General features: G+C 46.5%; 1 protein-coding gene across 9 annotated transcripts; it reads right to left on the bottom strand.

Annotated features, from left to right (window-relative positions):
- Positions 1-409: 409 nt before the first annotated feature.
- ZNF821 (zinc finger protein 821) lies at positions 410-16,874 on the bottom strand. 9 transcript variants are annotated; one of them, XM_075536314.1, is made up of 10 exons: positions 16,620-16,874; positions 15,979-16,042; positions 14,752-14,866; positions 13,289-13,405; positions 6,325-6,469; positions 5,057-5,148; positions 3,908-4,053; positions 3,187-3,291; positions 2,150-2,316; positions 410-1,348 (listed from the first exon to the last, which is right to left on the bottom strand). In XM_075536314.1, the coding sequence occupies exons 4-10, from the start codon at positions 13,326-13,328 to the stop codon at positions 694-696; spliced, it is 1,350 nt and encodes a 449-aa protein (XP_075392429.1). In that variant the 5' UTR covers positions 13,329-13,405; positions 14,752-14,866; positions 15,979-16,042; positions 16,620-16,874; the 3' UTR covers positions 410-693. The 9 variants fall into 9 exon arrangements, with proteins under 9 accessions (XP_075392429.1, XP_075392431.1, XP_075392434.1 ...); XM_075536316.1 differs by having other exon boundaries at positions 14,752-14,836; XM_075536319.1 differs by lacking the exon at positions 14,752-14,866.
- Between the last annotated feature and the right edge of the window lie 669 nt (positions 16,875-17,543).

Below are 17,543 nucleotides of genomic sequence, written 5' to 3'. Positions count from 1 at the left end.
GAAACGTAGGTGTGTGACAGCTGAATTCTACTGAGAACAGTGGTCAGCACCTTTACTGACGCACTACATACTCTTGTTTTAAAGTGCCAGTTACGAGCAAAGCCTTCGACGACTTTGGCATTGGAAATATGTAAATGAAGATTGAAAGAGCCCTTGGGACCCAAGATAACTTCCTTATGGTAGTAAGAATCGACATTTAAGTCCACATCAGTTCTTCCTTTAATGCCCTAATTATTCCTCCTCAACCTGTGAAGGACCCCATAAGGAATCTCCTGAGTCAGCACAATTCAGAGAGCACCTTCCTTCGCTCAGCCAAGCACAACCCTCCACATTCTAAGCCTGAAAACTATCACCCCAGGACTCTGAGATCGCTTCACTTGTTAGAATGAAACTCAGAGAAAAGCCGAAGACTAGTAAAGATAAAGTTAATTTATTTGCCCTCACAACTTTGTGGGCCATCCCAGGGTCCCACAGTTCTATCAGCATGCCCCACAGGTGTGGGCTCCATCTCCTTTCCCAGAGCTGCTTGAAGTGGGTCTGCCTGATCCTGTCATTGTGCTCCCACATGCAAGGGAGGCATGGGTCCTCCTCCAAGAACCCCAGGCTGGCCTCTGGCCATGAGGGCAGGGCCGGTGAGCGGCGCGGCACTGGACCCAGTGGACCTGAGTGGGTGGGCGGTGATGGAGGTGCAGTTCAGTGCAGGGAGCTGCTGTTCTGCTCTTCAAAGGCCATCTTGCCCAGGAGCTGGCTGTCCAACTCCACCCCACTCACAGGCAGTTGGAAGAAGTTCATTTCAGCTGCCAAGGCTGCCATGGCAGAAGGGTCCTGACCAAACTGAGCTCGCAACATCATGTCCATTTTCTCCAGCCGCCTCTTGAGCCGCTTGGCCTCCCGTTCCCGGATGAGCCGGGCCTGCCGCTTCTCTGGGGTCTCGTTGGCCCGCTTCAGCCTCATGGCCTCGCGGTCCCGCTGCAGCCTGCGGGCCCGCTGCTCATCTGTCTCCTGCAGGCGCTGCAGGCGCTTGGCTTCTCGGTCCCTCATGCGCCTCACCTCCCGCTCCTCAGGGGTCTCATTGTCCCTCCGGCTCTTCTTGGCTGTCCGCTCTCGCTCCAGCCGCTGAAGCCGGACTTCCAAAGGTTCGTTCTGTCGCCGCAGTGCCCACTTACGTACTGTGGGTGCCTGAGCTTCCAGGAGCTTGCGGTAGGCGGCACAGTTGTTGCAGACGAGCAGAATCCCAGCAGGGTACACCACAGGGTTCAAGGCGATGTCCTTCCCCTCCGCACTGGAGGGGCCCTCACTGTGGGGTGGGGGCAGGGATCCCATGTTAAGTACTTCAGGAAGTTTCTCACTGGGAAGTAAGAATTTTGAATAGTTAAGTGTCATTGTCTTAGCAAGGTTCCAGGTCTGTCTGCTTTACCCAGCTTGCTTCTACCCTTTACCTACCAGGCCACTTGCTCCAAAGTCACCACTAGGGGTCAGTTTGAATCCTTGGGACACTTCCTTGTCTGCCTCCCACCCTCCTCTTCTAGGGCTAGACTAGGGTATCTACCTACTTGGAGTTAAAGACTGAATCACTGGCCACAGTCGCCCACTGGGAATCAGGTGAACCCTTACAAGGGATGTTTCCATCGCAGGGATGGTGTTTGGAACGAGCTATGCAGGGGGCAGTCCTACTGTGCGAATGAGGGTCCTTGAGGTGGAGGCATCCTTCAGGCAAGGCACAGTGCACTGACTCAATTTCCTCCTGCCCCTCTCCTCGGCACTGCTGGCAATATAAAAGCAAGCGTGTCTAACAGACCCCAGTTAAACGGGATTAGTACACAAGGTTCCCTCCCGCCTAGCCTTCCTAGGACGTTAGTGGAGACTGTCCTCCAATAGAGTCATGCCAACACCCTGCAAACAGTTTTTATGCTGAGAATGCCCTTGGACTTCCACACATCTTTCTTGTTGGAAATGTTATCCTGGTACAGAAATCCATTTCCCTTTGGGGCTACCTAGTGGAGTGGGTGCATTCACTAGCTTAACTACTTGTATTTCCAAAACATCATGTGTCAGTGGCTTCTTCATTTTAGCCTCCATGTTGACTTGGGAAAGCAGAACCCACACCCAGTAGTTTGCTCCCAGCACAAGAGAGTGAGATCCGGCTAACCTGTTAAAGGTGGCATGGCTGGTGAAACGGGCTCCGCACACAGCACAGTTAGACCTCTGGTCGTCGGAGTGGATTAGGAGGTGGCGGCCCAGTGACCCTGGGGAGCTAAGGGCCCGGCCACAGACAGGACACATGTAGCTCTTGGCGCTCACCACTGCTGCAGTGTGCTGTAGAACAGAGCCTAACTTTAATCTCGCAATCGCCCGCCACCTCCTGGATAATCAGTACCCTCCTAGAAACTACTTTCTGCAAAGCCCCCCTCCATTTCGTCTCACGAGACTGAACCTGCAAACTACTCTCTAGCACCTCCTGAGTTCCACTGGGACCTTTGCTGGCTTAAGAAACAATGGGGCCCCAGAACCAGAGCCTGCCGCAGAGCCTGAGAGGATTCATGCTCAGGATAATTTCTCTGTTTACGTGGTTCGCACTGGGTAGGTGCATGCCAAAGAGGAGATGCAGGCCACACGGAGAAGCTGGAGCCCACAGGTCCATTAGTATCCTGCCAGGACTTCAATATTTTTCCTCGGGAATCAACTATCTTTATGGTAAAATCCAGGCTACCATGTGGTGCTGGTGCCTTTTCATTACCAATTACAAGGCACAGGTGCGACTGGGTCAAAGTAAAAAGAACATAAAAGCCTATCTCATTCTGTTCTTTCATTAATGCTAACTTTCTCCAAGGGCTTCAGGAACACATCAGTTAACGAATTTCTCCTCTAAAACACAGCCTTCATTATTAAAAGATGTTAGTTTTGTCTCATTATTTAAAATATACATTAAATAATTAAGGGGGTGGGTGGAGAAGGCGCCTATTTTCTGTAGTGTGTCTGCCTGCGGACTCACAACATATTTACTCAACACATCTTGCTGACTATGTAGTTCCGAGACTTGGAGTAGAATTCTAGTGGAAGCAGCAACTCCGGGTTTCTCCGGAGCCGGAGGCAAAGGCCAAGGCAGGATCTGGGCTACAAATAAGCACCTGGTGTGCACATTCCAGAGCACATGCACTGCCCCCCCACCCTCACCACACATCCTACCTGATACACATGAGCAATCAGCTGCTCCCGACTCCCACAGTCTAGCTGGCAAAGGGGACACTGGCAGAGTTCAAGCAAGGGGTCAGTATTCAAATTCTCGGTTACCTGCAATTCAAGAAAAAGACAATTCATTATGACAGTTTACCAGACTCTTCCCGAACCCCCTACCTCTTTTAACAGGCTGTCCTGTTAAAAGGATCAACCTATTCTCTGATAACTTCCTGGATTCCCGCCTTTGGCTGAAGTAAAAAGTAATATGGGAAGTGATTCAATTTGCTTCCACCTTCAGTTTCTCTAACACTTCTTGCCATGAGGACCTCGGACTGCCCCAGGGAAAGCCTATCTACTTCCCCCTCATGCCCATTGCAGAAAAGACTAGCTGCCCTCCTGCCTTGCAAGACTCTGCAGGAGCCCATTCAGTGAGAAAGCAGCACCTCAGGTAACACTTCTGACTTCAATTTGCAGGCACCAGCGCGGAGAGACCTTGGGAAGGAAGGAAGCTCACAGTTTTGCAAAGGGGGAGAGGCAAGGAAGAGACTCTTCTGTTTGGAATGGAGTGGGTAATTTGAGGGAGGAGCCGAATAAGGTGTAGTGATGGGTGGGTGGAAATGTCAGTTTGTTGGAGCCCGTCAGAGGCAAGGATGTTACATGTGGAGGAGACGCCTCAGGGCGGAGTCGAAGGGTCGGCGAGTTCTGGACTCGGGAGCCATGCGTCACTTGCCTCATGCTCTACCACTTGGTTCCCACCAACAGGCTGCTCTGCATTTTCTAACTCCTTTTCGAGTTTGACCACCCCTCCATCTTCCTCTGATGTGTGGGAAGAGACTTCATCTTGTGTGGTCTCCTCTTCATCACCCTCACTGTCACCTGTAACACACAAACTGGTCACTTGTTCTGATTTTTGCATGAATCGATCCTGAGCTGCTTTTTACACTACAATTTGTGGCTATGATGAAAAACATTCTCTGATCTAGAATATTAAGTGGCTTCAAAAATGTGTGGAAACGTGGACTGAAAAGATGACAAATTGACGGCCTGATTGCTGTTTGCAGCAGTGTGCCACTGGGTACAAAGCATGGGCAGGGGCTGTCCGTGGTGCCGTGGACACACTGTACAGAACATCAGAGCCAGAGCCACATGGGAAATGGGTTACTGGGCCCTGTGCATGATCATAAAAATAATCCATGCAAATGGTTCCCAAATACCTCAACATTTCAAATCACACCTCCCCACGCATCTCCCACCAGGCTCACTGCCACACACACCACCTTCGATTTACCAGCTCTTCTTCTGTTCATTACCCTGTACAGTTTCTCTGGGGGTCATATATACTATTCTACTCCAAGTCCCACTAATCTGTTCTCTCCCAATAAGCCCCCAGGCGCATTTACAGAAACACCAGCAATTTTTTCTTGCTCAAGTAAAATGATGTCATTTGATCAGGAAAGGGCTATTCAGTACAGTGAGAAACCAAGCACAGCAACCAACTTCCAAGTAGTTTGGAGGCATTTCAACTTGCTTCTCTCACCCTGCTTGTCACACTGCATTCTATGCTAAGTTCACGGCTTGGTTGTTCTTCAGATTATCTGGATAACTGAAAGGCATTACATGGAAGGAACAGGTTGTTCTTTACTTACGGTCGAAATACAATTTCTTGTGACTAAAGTAAGAATTGTTTTTGTTTTAGTTTGGGGTATAGGATGTGGCTTTGGAGAGATCTGATCATGGTCATAAATCTCAAAGCTTTTGCGTATTAATTTTATTCTCTATTACTTATATGGTAGGGGGAAATAAGTAAAAGAAAAAGAGAGAGAGAAAGAGAGAGGAAATAAAGGGCGTTTTTCCTAAAAGGAAGAGTAAGTGCTAGTACCTTGAAGACCACAAGAGGAAGCCAAGCCTAGGGCAGCGGCCAGACCTTGGTCCTTCCCCAACCCCACCGAGATCCCTTCCTCCTGGGCCTGACTGTGAACGAGAGAGAGAGAGACAGGGCATAGTTTCACCAGACTCTCTGTCAAGTGTGAAACTCAGCCTTCCTAGCTAACTGTGCTTATTGTCTTTCCTCCACCATTCCTTGCATAATAAAAAAACCCAACATGGTAGTATCTGGGCAAAACCGGTTACATTCTTTCTTCATGAGAGCAAATCACCTGCTAGTCACCCATGAATGTCTACTAGCTATTCCAGTTGTTTGGTGGGCTGCATTTACACTCTAGAAAGAAATGTATGTATACTCCATTCCTCAGCCCAAAGCGTCTTTTTGTGTGACTTCATTTCCATAATGGATTGACACAGATTACATGGTAAAGTTTCCCCATCAACATATTTAGAGTACTTCTATGCTTATTCTAAGACAACATTGTATCAAACACATTTTGGTAATTTATCAACAATTCACACATATCTTCCTACTAGATAAATTAAAAAAATGAAAAGAGGATGATGTATTTTTTCCATAATGGAGACTTTTCTTCCCTTTGTTTTCCCCACCCCCAAACACGGAGACAAAAATCAGATACGTTACTTTGGCAATCCATACAAATAATAACCACTATCCAATGGACAAGATTAGTAAAATATGGAAACCATTCCACAAAATAACTCAATTAAAATGTATTTATTCAGGCAGGTCATGGAATCGACAACCCAGGAAACAACTTGTAACCAGCCATGGTCACCCCCTAAGTCTTAGTCACAAAGAACTACCTAGGGCTTTACTTCAGCATTTTTTCAATAAACAATCCCTTGCATAACATCAAAACCGGTCCTTCAAGCACGCATTTCAGCAATGGCATCCTTCCATTTTTATTATGAATAAACATTCTAGGAGACGTGGACTCTCTCTTCTTGTCTGACCTAACCCCAGGGCTGCTTAAGCACAGTTATTCCTGTGGCATCGACTACAGAAACCATAAAGCTTTTTGTGTATGGCATTATGTCAAGTACTCTAATTCATGCCCTTCCTTGCTGTTCGTTCTATCTATCTATCTATCTTTCTATCTTCCCCTTGTCGTACACTTTAAAACACCTTTGGGGACAAGTGAGGATCCACATATCCTTTATATCTTCCTCCCAACCCCCATGCACATTCCCCAGAGCACACACTCTTTTAATTTTTCGCCCATTGCCCTGAGTCATTACCAGAAGGTGCAGAACTCACTGCTACTGGAGTCCTGGGCTCTTAGTTGGTGGATAGCTTGTCGCTGACTGCCAACATCTCCAGGAAAATCAGTTTTCATCATCGCCTGGCGGGCTTGCTCTTCTAGCCCAGCAAATACTTGATCCCCTGGTGGTCACAAGGAAAAATAGTCAGGCCACCAGCTGGGCAGCACATCCTCAGAGAAGCTGGTTGAAGGTCAGACCATTCAAAGGCAGGAGACAGGCAGACACCCTGTGGTGGAGTCATTCATCTCCAAGTCAGCTTGGTGCCACCGATAGTTTCTGGGTACAGCTACTCTTCCTGGGCAGTAGGCTAGATGCTCTGGGAAGCATCACTTGCTTCTGGTTAACTCCCCTGAATCTTGACTCCTTGCAAATTGGTATAAGTTTAACTTTGGAAATCCTTCTAAATAGTAATCCCTCTAATTTACTCCTTCCAAAATATGCTCTGAAGTTCTTCCTTAACTGTTACCTCTATTGTCTACTACCAGGATTAGCAATAAGCAAATCAACAACTGGTTGAATGAACTAAATGAAGGCAGAATATCTCAACACATTTCTGTGGAGTAACAACTTTTCTGACACATATCAATTAATCTACAATAAATAATATTTCAACTATCTTCTTTAAGTACAGTTTTGTTTTTTTAAAACAAGGCGTTTCCAAAAACCCTGGGCTCATCCTTGATGTGCATTTACTTCTGGTGAATTTGCAAAGGCTCTATGTGGTTATTGAAGAGTTAACATTTAAGGGTTCTTTTCTTTCCAAGAGGCCAAGCTTTAGGAGAAAAGAGAGTTGGGTTTCTCAGGGTTTCCATTATCTCAGGGTGGAAACTAGAGTCCCCATTCCCTAGCCAGTGAGAGAGAATACTGAAACGCTCTAGTGAAATGTTTGACCACAAATCAGGACGAGGAAAAGGACAGAAGGCACGTAAGCTTAGGTCCTGAGACAGGATACAATAATGTAGGAGGAAGGGACAGTGAGCTAGAGTGTGGGCATTTAAAGAATTGACATGAAAAGGGTTTCACCTAATTCATGTCGTCGCTTCGTTAGCAAATATACGTTGGGTTGAACACTAATAACAGTTGCTAAAAAAAAAAACAGTTGCTATTTGGTATGTGCTGGTTCTATGTTAAGTGCTTTATATTTGTTAGCTTACGTTTATTTTTTAATTTTAAGTTTTATTGACATATAATTCATATATTCTACAACAGTTTAAACATACTGAAAAGAGTTGTGCAACCTGTTAACTCTCTTGAATGCTCCGAAAATCTCAAGGTGGTATTTGTCCATCAATGTAACGAGGAGAACACTAAGGTCAGTCGATGGTGGAACCAGGAGTCCAGATCCAAGTCTGCCCCACGCTAATGTCCGTATTTTGAACAGCTTTCTAAGAGTTATAAGCAGGTTGGGAGGTTCAGCAGAAGGATTTTCCTGGGAGTGAATGGTGGTTACCGAGCGAGGAGAATTACTTAATTCTAGTATGGCCTCCTTTATGCCACGAAAAACTGATGGACGCAATTCAAACATCACAGAGCCACTATTTGAAAAAAGGAAAAGGTGGAAGTTGTGATACCATGTGATGAATTACCACGATTAATACTGTGGGTGGGAACGGAGGTTAGTGTTGAAGTGTGCTCCTAGCAACAAGCTCAGGGGAAAATAAGCTGCTTTCACCGTCTTCACAAGAGGAAAGCAGACTGAATACAAAACGCTGCTGTGGAAAGCAACATCTGAATTCTGTGTTATGGTGCTTTCTCTTCCTTCTTTGCAGAAGTGAAATATTTAATTTCTCCAAGTTGGTTTCACTGCAACCACAAGACTAAGGTCAACTGGAATGGGTATTCTTCTGAGTAGGTATTGATTTTAGACCTGGGGGCATGAGCAAACATGGCACCAATGAAGAAGTTATGTACTAGCCCACAGGCGGGCTTCAAGAAGTGTGTGGAAAAATTCCATTACCTTTTAATTCCATTTTCACTCAAACTGTTAGAAGGTCGCTTTCTATAATTGTCAACCTGGGGACCCTTCTCATCATTGTATTTCTGGTCTCTAAAGGCATCAGCCAGAAATATGTGGGTTGATGGCAGTTAGGGTCACAGCATACTACATATATACAATTAGCTTACGTTCCTCTGAATGGGAAATCACCAACCCCTAAAGAAATGTTTCTTTCAACAGCAGTCAGTAATTCAGTTTCGTCCCCATTAACGTAAGCTCAAATTTTATTCTGTCTATGCAAGCTCTCTAAATACATAGGCCTTAAAGAACACAGAAGAGTCTGTTCAGTATGACTTACTTATCTAGACCCTGGCCGGTAGCTTACACAAGACAGTTGGGATAAAATTGTGTCATTCCTTTTCAGCAGTTCTTTAAAAAACTGTGTGCGCTTAAAATTTTATTCTATTTATTCATCAAGGCAATTACTACTTTAAATACCAACTAAAGCAAAACATAGAAAAAACATTTTTAAAAGATTAAGACATTTAAGTGATCTTTTAGTACTCACTACTATTTAATCTTCAGACCTGATCATCCAGAATGATCCTTTCCTAAGAAGGGAGACTTGCTGGAAGTATACCACATTAAACTCAAGAACATTAAGATGTATAAAGATACTATTAAAAAGCATTATAGAATTGCCTGTTTCTCTAATGTCACATTATTCTTTCCTTCCATCTTCAGACTATTGCAGTAGGTTGAAAATTTTTTGTCCACATCTCTACATATTAATGTAAAACAAATACCTTATTAATAGGTGAGAGTTATCTATGCTCCACAGTAAAAAAAAACAAAACCCCCCAAACCAAGATGCCCCTGGATCTCTTTCCTTTTTGGTATGCAATCAAGTTGTTTGGCTAGGGTAGGGCTAAGGTTTTTCAGACCACATTAACAACAAAGCCATGCTAACAAATTTGTAGAATGAACAGGAAGCCTGAGATGAAAGTTATTATAAATGCAAATTTCCTTTTTTGTGGGTTCTTGGGAGAGTGAAGTAAACACAACTTCAGACCAACTGAGCTCCTCGTAAAGCAGCTGAAACATTCTAGGAGAGCACATGCTAAGTTCAGAAAACAGGAGGTAGTGTTGGGAGGGAGGCACTTAGGATCGCTTTCCTAGCCAACAGCCTCTGTAACCCAAGGTGCTATCACACTGGGGGAGCATAGCCATCTATGTCACCAAGGATGGTAACAGATTGAATGAAGCCAAACCCAACCACTGCCATAGAGTCAATTCCAACTCTTAGTGATCCTACATTTCCAGGCTGTAAATCTTTATGGGGGCACACAGCCTCAACTGGGCTAGCTGGTGGGTGGGTTTAAACTCCCAACCTTGTGGTGAGCAGTCCAATGCTTACCCAACAGCACCACCAGGGAAGTGTAGAAAAGAGGGGGCCATTCAAGGTTCTTTCCTCTTTTCTGAAAAACGTTTAGTTGATGATTTTCTGTATTTTATGATCAGAAAGCAAAACATTTAAGGAAAAGAACCTTTCCTTTTCTCAGTGGCTTGCTTGGTTCTAATTTCCCGACTGAAAATGTGGCCGTGGCTGTTCTTAGCTTCTCAGGAACAGCTGACAGATAGTTGTACCAGTAGGGGCAAGAAGAGAGACGGGCAGGTCTAACAGGGATCTCAGTCCATTAGCAGTTTCTATGTGATTAATTACACTTGATCTTAGCCAAAAGGTCGAGAAGCGATCTACGTGATTAATTCAACAACAATTCTTCTGGGGTTTTCGTCCAAAAGCCCTGCATTCAAGTTTATTAATTAAGTGAAGTGGGAAAAACACATGAATCTATCTGGACAGTTCTGGGGACAGGAGAGCTTGTGCCAATGATTTAGATACAAAAACAGCCCTGAGACAAACCACGCACATGCCCATCGGCTGCTAAAGTGGACTTGACAAGTGTAGTTGGGCAACAGTAGTGGGGTGCTGAGCATATTCTCTCAGGCAGACTTCAAGCTTCGCGTAACACAATCTTCTTTTTCTTCCCAGAAGGCAGATCTAACGAAGCCCAACCCTTAGTCTGTCCAAATGCCAATTGGTTTTGACATTTACGCAAAGCTTCCGACTGAGTCCATTCCATTTACTCTAAGTAGACAGGCAGCATTACACTCAGTGTGTTTGATTGGTCTCACGCCACTGAGGGGACAGGAAAGCTCAAGTGGTCAGAAGACTGAAACCCCAATATCTGTGTGCTAAGAGCAGTGAGAAGATGTACTTTCAAAAAGGGCATTTTCAGCTTCAGTTCCCAAATCGTAAATACTGCATATACGTGTGTATCAGCCAACGTTTGCGGCACATTTTAAATGCACTGTTTGTGGTAAAATTAGGTGTCTTGGCTGACAGTTGGGTCGGCTTAGACTCGAGTATATACGGTAAATAAAAAGTCCTCAGAGATGAGTACAGCTGTGTCTTTTCTTTGTTGGTCAAGCCTAGTTCGTTACCTGAGTAGCCTTCACAGGTCCCTAACCAAACACATCACTAAAGAAAACATCTCCAGACAGACAGACATCTCGTTGGGACCTTGCTCTTTAGAAGCAGCTTGACTTTTGTAAGATCCTCTTAGTCACCATAAAAAAGTCTATGAAATATCTCACCCACTCCACCCTAATGACGTGTTTGTTCACTCCCTCAAGTCTAAAAGTCCTATTGCTTCCGCTGGCTGTGTGTTATTTCCCACTTCTTCGAGGTCTGTTTGTGCATCTGTTTTCCAGCTCCAACGCCACCTCTTCTTGGATTTTGACTGGTTGATGGATGTCTGCTCTGTGACACAGACATGGGCCACACAGGCCTTTGCTGGCTCCCCTCCCTTATCAAAGTCGTGCATTTCCACTAGCTACTTACTTTGGGTAGATAGGTTTTATAGGTGATTGTTCAACACTTTTGAATGCCTTACTTGTGAAACCCTCATTTCTAGTATACGTACCCTTTCCTGCTCCGCTTTCTTGAGGCCACAGCTGTGGGTTTTTTTTTTTTAAATTAATGCTCCTCTTTATCCAGAGAGAAGACAATCCTCTCAAATCTGTATGTTGGATTATCTACACTAGAAAGACTTCGTTCTTTCTTCTTTAGTGACCCTCGGACTTAGGCCCATTAAATTGTACTGTTTTAGCAGCAATTTAGAAATCCTTCCTAAATCACTCACCTTTATAGTAGCAGCCTTCCACATCCCCTACTCCAGGATACACTCCTAGAAGCATTCAATTTGTTTCCTCTTTAAAAACGTTCCCACAATTTAAATAGAAGAAGTCATTGTATACGGAGATTTGGTACCCTAATTTCATTTATCCATGAGGTTTGGTGCTCAATTAATTCCTTTGTCCAGGGTTTTCTTCTTTCTCTTAAATTGTCCAACAGGCATAGGACTTAAGAATACAGTACATTTTAGATAAATGTTAGTTTAATCTATCTTCTCAAATGTGCTTTTCCCCCCCCTTAAAAAAACTTCTTATTCTACTTCAGAACTCTGAACAACTGAATGTAGTTGTACTTTCTGTAGTCAACCCTCAGTCATAATAGAAAGCTTTTGGTGTCTTTTATGACCATTCAGGTGAGAATGCATATCTCCCCAGACATTGAATACTGGTTCTCTCTCATCTGTACAGATATATTTATGGCTTATTTAATAAGGTACTGTTGAGCACCCTCTCTGAGTAGTGCTAGAAGCAGAGTGATGTATAGAGAAATATACATGAGACATCATCTCTGCCCTCTAGAAGCTTACAAAAGTTTTCATATGCTAGGAAACAGGCAATAGCACACACCAGATTCCCTATTTCTAGTCTCCTCCTCATACGATCTGCCCAAGCACTCTGCCCTCCCTGCTTAAAACCTCTAAGAGCTCCTTCCAGTCTCCGAACAAAGCTGGAAGTTGGCCTGGAATTCAGGCCTCCATCGTGCAGAGCCATCCATTCCCCACCTCATGTTCTATGATTTCTGGCAGATGAAGTTTGCTTCATACAAAGTCTACCCATCCTCCTCTCCTGGACCATGTGCAGAAAGCCCCCTCTTATGCTTTGCTCCCATTGTTTGCCTCACCTGACCTGCCCTCTTCTTTTGTCTTTAGCCCAGTTATAGGACTTCCTGGTTGGTGTAAAAGGTTAAATGATTGATAGGTTAGCTGAAAGGTTAGTTGTTCAAACCCCACCCAAAGACGTGTCAGAAGACAGGCCTAGTGAGCTGCTTTTGAAATTCACAACCCCAGTTCTGTTCTGCACATATGCGGCCACCACGAGTCAGAAGTGCTAAGACAGCCACCAACAGGCCCCTTCCACCAGTGTTCCCTCCCTACCTCAGTCCACAGAGCGCTTTCCTTCCTTTTAATGTCTTCAGTTCAGTCTACAGCATCCCTATTTGATACTTAGCCTATAAGAGGTCTAGCTTGTATTTATAGATATGTACCTGAAGCGATATATAGTCTCAGGATCCTGATGAAGTAGTGGTTACGAGTTGGGCTAGCCGTAAGGTCGGCTGCAGTTTGAAACCACTGGCAGCTCCAAGGGAAAGACAGGGCCTTTCTACTCTTTAACGGCTACAGTCTCAGAACCTCACAAGGCAGTTCTACCCTTTCCTATAGGGTTGCTAGGAGCCAGCATCAACTCAGTGGTAGTGAGTTTGGTGTTTGGGTGTTTTTTGTTTTTTTTCCGAACCCCAACCCCCCTGGTGTTTGGGTGTTATAGTGTAGTCTTACCTACCTCAAATCATCTTACAGCCCTAGAATTTACCACAAAGTTTTTAACGGATGAACTCAAGTCCACATACCGTACAATTAGTTTCTAAATACCTTCTCTGGTGGCAAGGAGACATACTTTTGATCCATCACATTCAAAATCTTTTACGTTTCCTTTACAAATTATTGTGAGCCACTCACTCTAAATTCAGGTCATTTTTTCATTCCAACCCTCAACATTCCCAGGTTCCAGAAGACAAAGCCCAATACTCACAGTGAACTTTATTTGGATTTGTCTGTTTCCGGCGGGACATGTTTCCCTGATCCCAGAGCTCTGGCCTTGCCCAGTTTCACGACTGGATGTGTTACTACCTCCTTGCAAGGTGCTGACCTATAATGAAAAAGGATCACTGCTAGCACAGGGATTTTTGCTCAGAAATGGTTTATCATTACGAGATGGAAAGACTTTATACAATAGCCCTCAAGCATATAAAACTCACCAGTTGTAAATAATTGAAATAGTGACTGAAAGAAACAAGTTAATAAATTCTCTAGTAGCACAACGTCAAGTGAGAGGGAACTCCTTCAGAGGATTTAGAGAATTCCACTCTCAATCCAGCTGTGAAGTCCAGAAAACTGTTAAATAAATGCTCATGATGAAGGCCACAGGATAGAAAAGGAAGCAAAACCGAGGCAACGAATGTTAGAAGTACGGCGGGCTCAGAGGCACAATCCCCATGAATTGTCAAAGGAAGTAAGGGCAGCCAGAGAGTGTGGCAGCTCACATGTCGCATTCCCACAGGAAGTCAAATACTGCAGTCTGCACCCATGGAAGCCTCCAGATGTTTTTTCAAGAAGTTATTTCACCTAGAGGTGACAAAGGCATCACATCCCTGAGACAGGAATGTCTCAAAACTCTTTAGCATCTGCAATGAACACGGGGTGGGATACAGAGCCTCTATCTAGTGAGGCAGGCACAGTACTAGGATGACAGCACAGTGGATGACTTGTTTGGAAGTGCGGAAGATGGACTGTTACCACCACATTGCTAAGTCCTAATGTAGCATCCCATCGGGGAGCATCAACCTGCGCACTCTCTCTGCTCACATGCTCCAGGGCGGTGGTAATCGTTAAAACCCGAATGCCTCTACTCATCTAGCCTCCATGTGGCAAAGACTCATGGGATGAACAAAGAAAAGCTCCCCAACCTGGAAGTGCAGCACATAGAGGAGCCCTGGCGATACAGAAGCGGACACTCTAAGAAAGACTTGCCCAGCAGTAAGTATTGTTAAGAGTCTGGCATGGATTAGTAGAAGCTATGAGTCTTTCTTTGAAAGCTAGAGAGAATAAACAGACGTACAGATTTCAAAGAGTTACGTTCTCTTCCTACCAAAGACAGGAAAATTACCTGCCCACCTTCTATTTCTTTCAGTTCCTATTGTCTCAAACTGTACTTATATAGAATAAACATAAAATTGCAGCAGACACAAATAACAATGAGTACAAGGAAGATAAAAATGTTCTAAAATTGATGTGGTAATGACTGTACAACTCTTCTTAATATGACTGAACTACTGAATTGTATGATATGTGGATGAAGTGCCAATAATACTAATAAAAGTAAATAAAATTGCAGCGAAGGAGTTAGGAGAAGCTACAACTAGTTGCACCGTACACTGCAGTTATGCCAACTAGTTCATCTGTGCAGACCTGTAATCAGACCCCGCCTCCCCTTACCCAAAGAAAGAAACCGCAAATGGCAAAGACAGGCCTCCACAGGAAGTGGCAAAGGAACCAGCTTTCAGGCAGTCGTCTATCATATCTGCATATCAAACACAGTTCTTTTTCAGACCTTTAATTAAAAACAAAACAAAAAAACTCCAAATGCATAACAGACCTTAAAATTAAAAACAACTCCACATGTATAAACATCCATTTTTTTAAACTATTTAGAAGGCATTATGTAGGGTCACTATGAGTTGAAATTGAATCTAATGATAAATGTTGTGGGGTCTAAGTTTTGTCTGTGTACATTCTTTCTAATTCAGTAGTTCAATGACCGAAGCAGTGAGTGAATATCACACTTCGAATCTTTTTTTCTGTGGAGTCACAAAATGGCACGTTAAATGAAATGTGGTCAATTACTTTTCCCCCAAATTTGCAGAAATAAATGTTTATTGCCTAAGGCAAAAAATGGAATTTTATCTCATCTTTAAATTTCTCCCCAGTCTGTATCATTAACAACCATTGTCACATACAGGTAATAAAGCTTCTTCTTCCCTTCTGAAGGAAGGCCAATCAATCATCTCAGTAAGCAACAGTTCAATGACAGGGATGAGTATCTGCATATTTAAATCAGCAGTGTCCACTGCACCGCACAATCCTCCCAGTGGCCAAACAGGGAACTGACCAGATGGTACCCAACGGGACTTCACACCTGAGAGATCAAGGGAAAAATAAGGAAATACCTTCCCCAACACCCCAGTCCCCCGGCCCCACCCCACCCCCCAAAGCCATCGTGAGCTCTTTAAAAGAAAGAAAAAGGCGCTGATAGGGTACTTTTCCTAACACATCACAATCTGTCGAAGGTTCAACATTACGTTTGAAAGGCAATCATAGGCAATAAAAGCTAATAAAACCCACTGACACATTGCCCTTAAAGGTCACTAAATTTTACTTTTAACTCTGCCTACCTCCGTCCTCAGGCTCAAATCTGAAACCAGGCCACGAAATTAAATAGGTCGCTAGCTGAGTGCTACCATCCTGGAGAGCACTGCGATGGGAGGCGAAGAAAGGTAAACCGGGAGGCTGGCTCGGGACGGAGAAGGGTCTACAGAAGCAACGCCTCTCCCGCCTGGGCGCTGCTCTCCCACAGGTGCGCCGTGGCAGCACCCAGGGCAACGCAGAGACTGGAACAAGCGAAATCGGGAAGCGCCAAGCGTTAAGAAAAGGGTGCACTCCCACCTCCGGCTCTGGTGCGGCTCCCACGGAGCAAAGCAAACTCCTCCGAATCCAAATGGCTTGTTATCTGCCAAAAGGGAGAGGACAAGAAAGCTGGTCACGGCGCCGCCTCCCAGTTCACCGTGTCCCCGCTTGGGTTTGTTCTGCAGGGTGTGCGCGATCACCGCGATGTTCCCTCGGGCTTCGACCAGCAGCAGCAGTACAGGTAAATTCCTGGGAATTCTCAGACAAGTGCCGGAGCTCTTGGGGGCGGTTCCGACTACCATCTTCTCAGAAATCTAAATTTAGCAGCTTTTCGGCGGCCCCAGGCACAGGCGCCCGCCGCCCGCCCGGGTCGGCCCTCCCACGCCCAGCCTCCCCCCGAAGCTCCACCCAGGCCTGTCAGACGCCGGCGGGCCGGCCGGGCCGGGCGGCGAGGCCACGCGGGAGGCCCGCCGCGGAGGAGCGCGGACTGGGGGCCGGCGGGGGCAGGGCCCGCGCCCGCCTCGTCTTCCCCAGGCCAGGGGCCCTGGGCCGCGTCGCCCCAAGCCCCCTCCTCAGAGGCAGACAGACAAAAGGACCGACAGCCGGCGACGGGCGGGAGGGCGAGGAGCCCCTGCATCTGCAGTCTGGGCCCAGTGGGAAGGAGGCAGGGGTCTTTTTACCCGACGCCTCGGCGCTTCGCTGCGCTCCGGGTCCCTGGGCCCCGCCTCCGGACAGACGGACCGCAGGACAATGGGTCCCGGGCTGCCGCTCGGGCCCAGCCGGGCCGCGCCTCTCCGGGACAGGGCCCCGGCGGGCGGAGGGTGGCTCTGGGCCGAGCCGGTGGCGGGTAGCAGAGGGGCGGCACTGCAGACGGACAAAGCACCCGTAGACAGACAGACGGAGGGGGAAAAGATGGCGGCGCGGGCCGCGGGGGCGCGCTGCTCGCGCACGCACAGTGAGTGGGGCGCGTGCACGAACCGCTCCTCTCCCCCTCCCCCCCGGCTTACCAGGCGGGCCGGCGGGGTGGGCGGGGCCTGGGTCCGGGGAGGCGGGACTTAGGACGCAATCCAATCACGGGCGTCCGCGAGAGGGAGCCGGACAGACCCCCGAGCCCGCACCCTCCCCTTCGGTACCTCAAACCCGCCCGAGCCGGAGCAACCCTCCGGCTCTCCGCTCTGATCCTGGCTTCGGACCCCACCCCGAGTTCAGCCCCAGAGTCCGCATCCCCAACCACACTCGGGCGCCGCCGCGCTCTCCTTCGCCCCACTTGCGTGCCCCTCGACACCCGCTCCCAGCCCTTGGCCTCCCCGCGGAGGCCCAGGTTCTAGGGCTTTGTAGGAGGGGCTACACTCAGCTGTCAAAAGCGCAGAGGAGAAACATCTTAACATTTCGTGTAGCCGTTTACTTTTCCTACCCGATTTTCAACTAATAACATGGCTTTAGGTTTCACTTATAACAGGAGACTTGTGAAATTGCTGCCACGTAAGAAGGAGTAAGTGGGGCAACTGTTTTCCTCCACTACTTCATGACTGCACCTCCCTTCGCATGGAATGCGTATGTCAGCCTCGGACATTCCCTGTGGGAGGAAGAGGAGGTGTGGACAG

This window comes from Tenrec ecaudatus, chromosome 18 (genome assembly GCF_050624435.1).
Source record: "Tenrec ecaudatus isolate mTenEca1 chromosome 18, mTenEca1.hap1, whole genome shotgun sequence".
NCBI classification, from domain to species: domain Eukaryota; kingdom Metazoa; phylum Chordata; class Mammalia; order Afrosoricida; family Tenrecidae; genus Tenrec; species Tenrec ecaudatus.
Note: the sequence above shows the minus strand (reverse complement) of the source record. Positions and strands in the feature narration are given on the sequence as shown.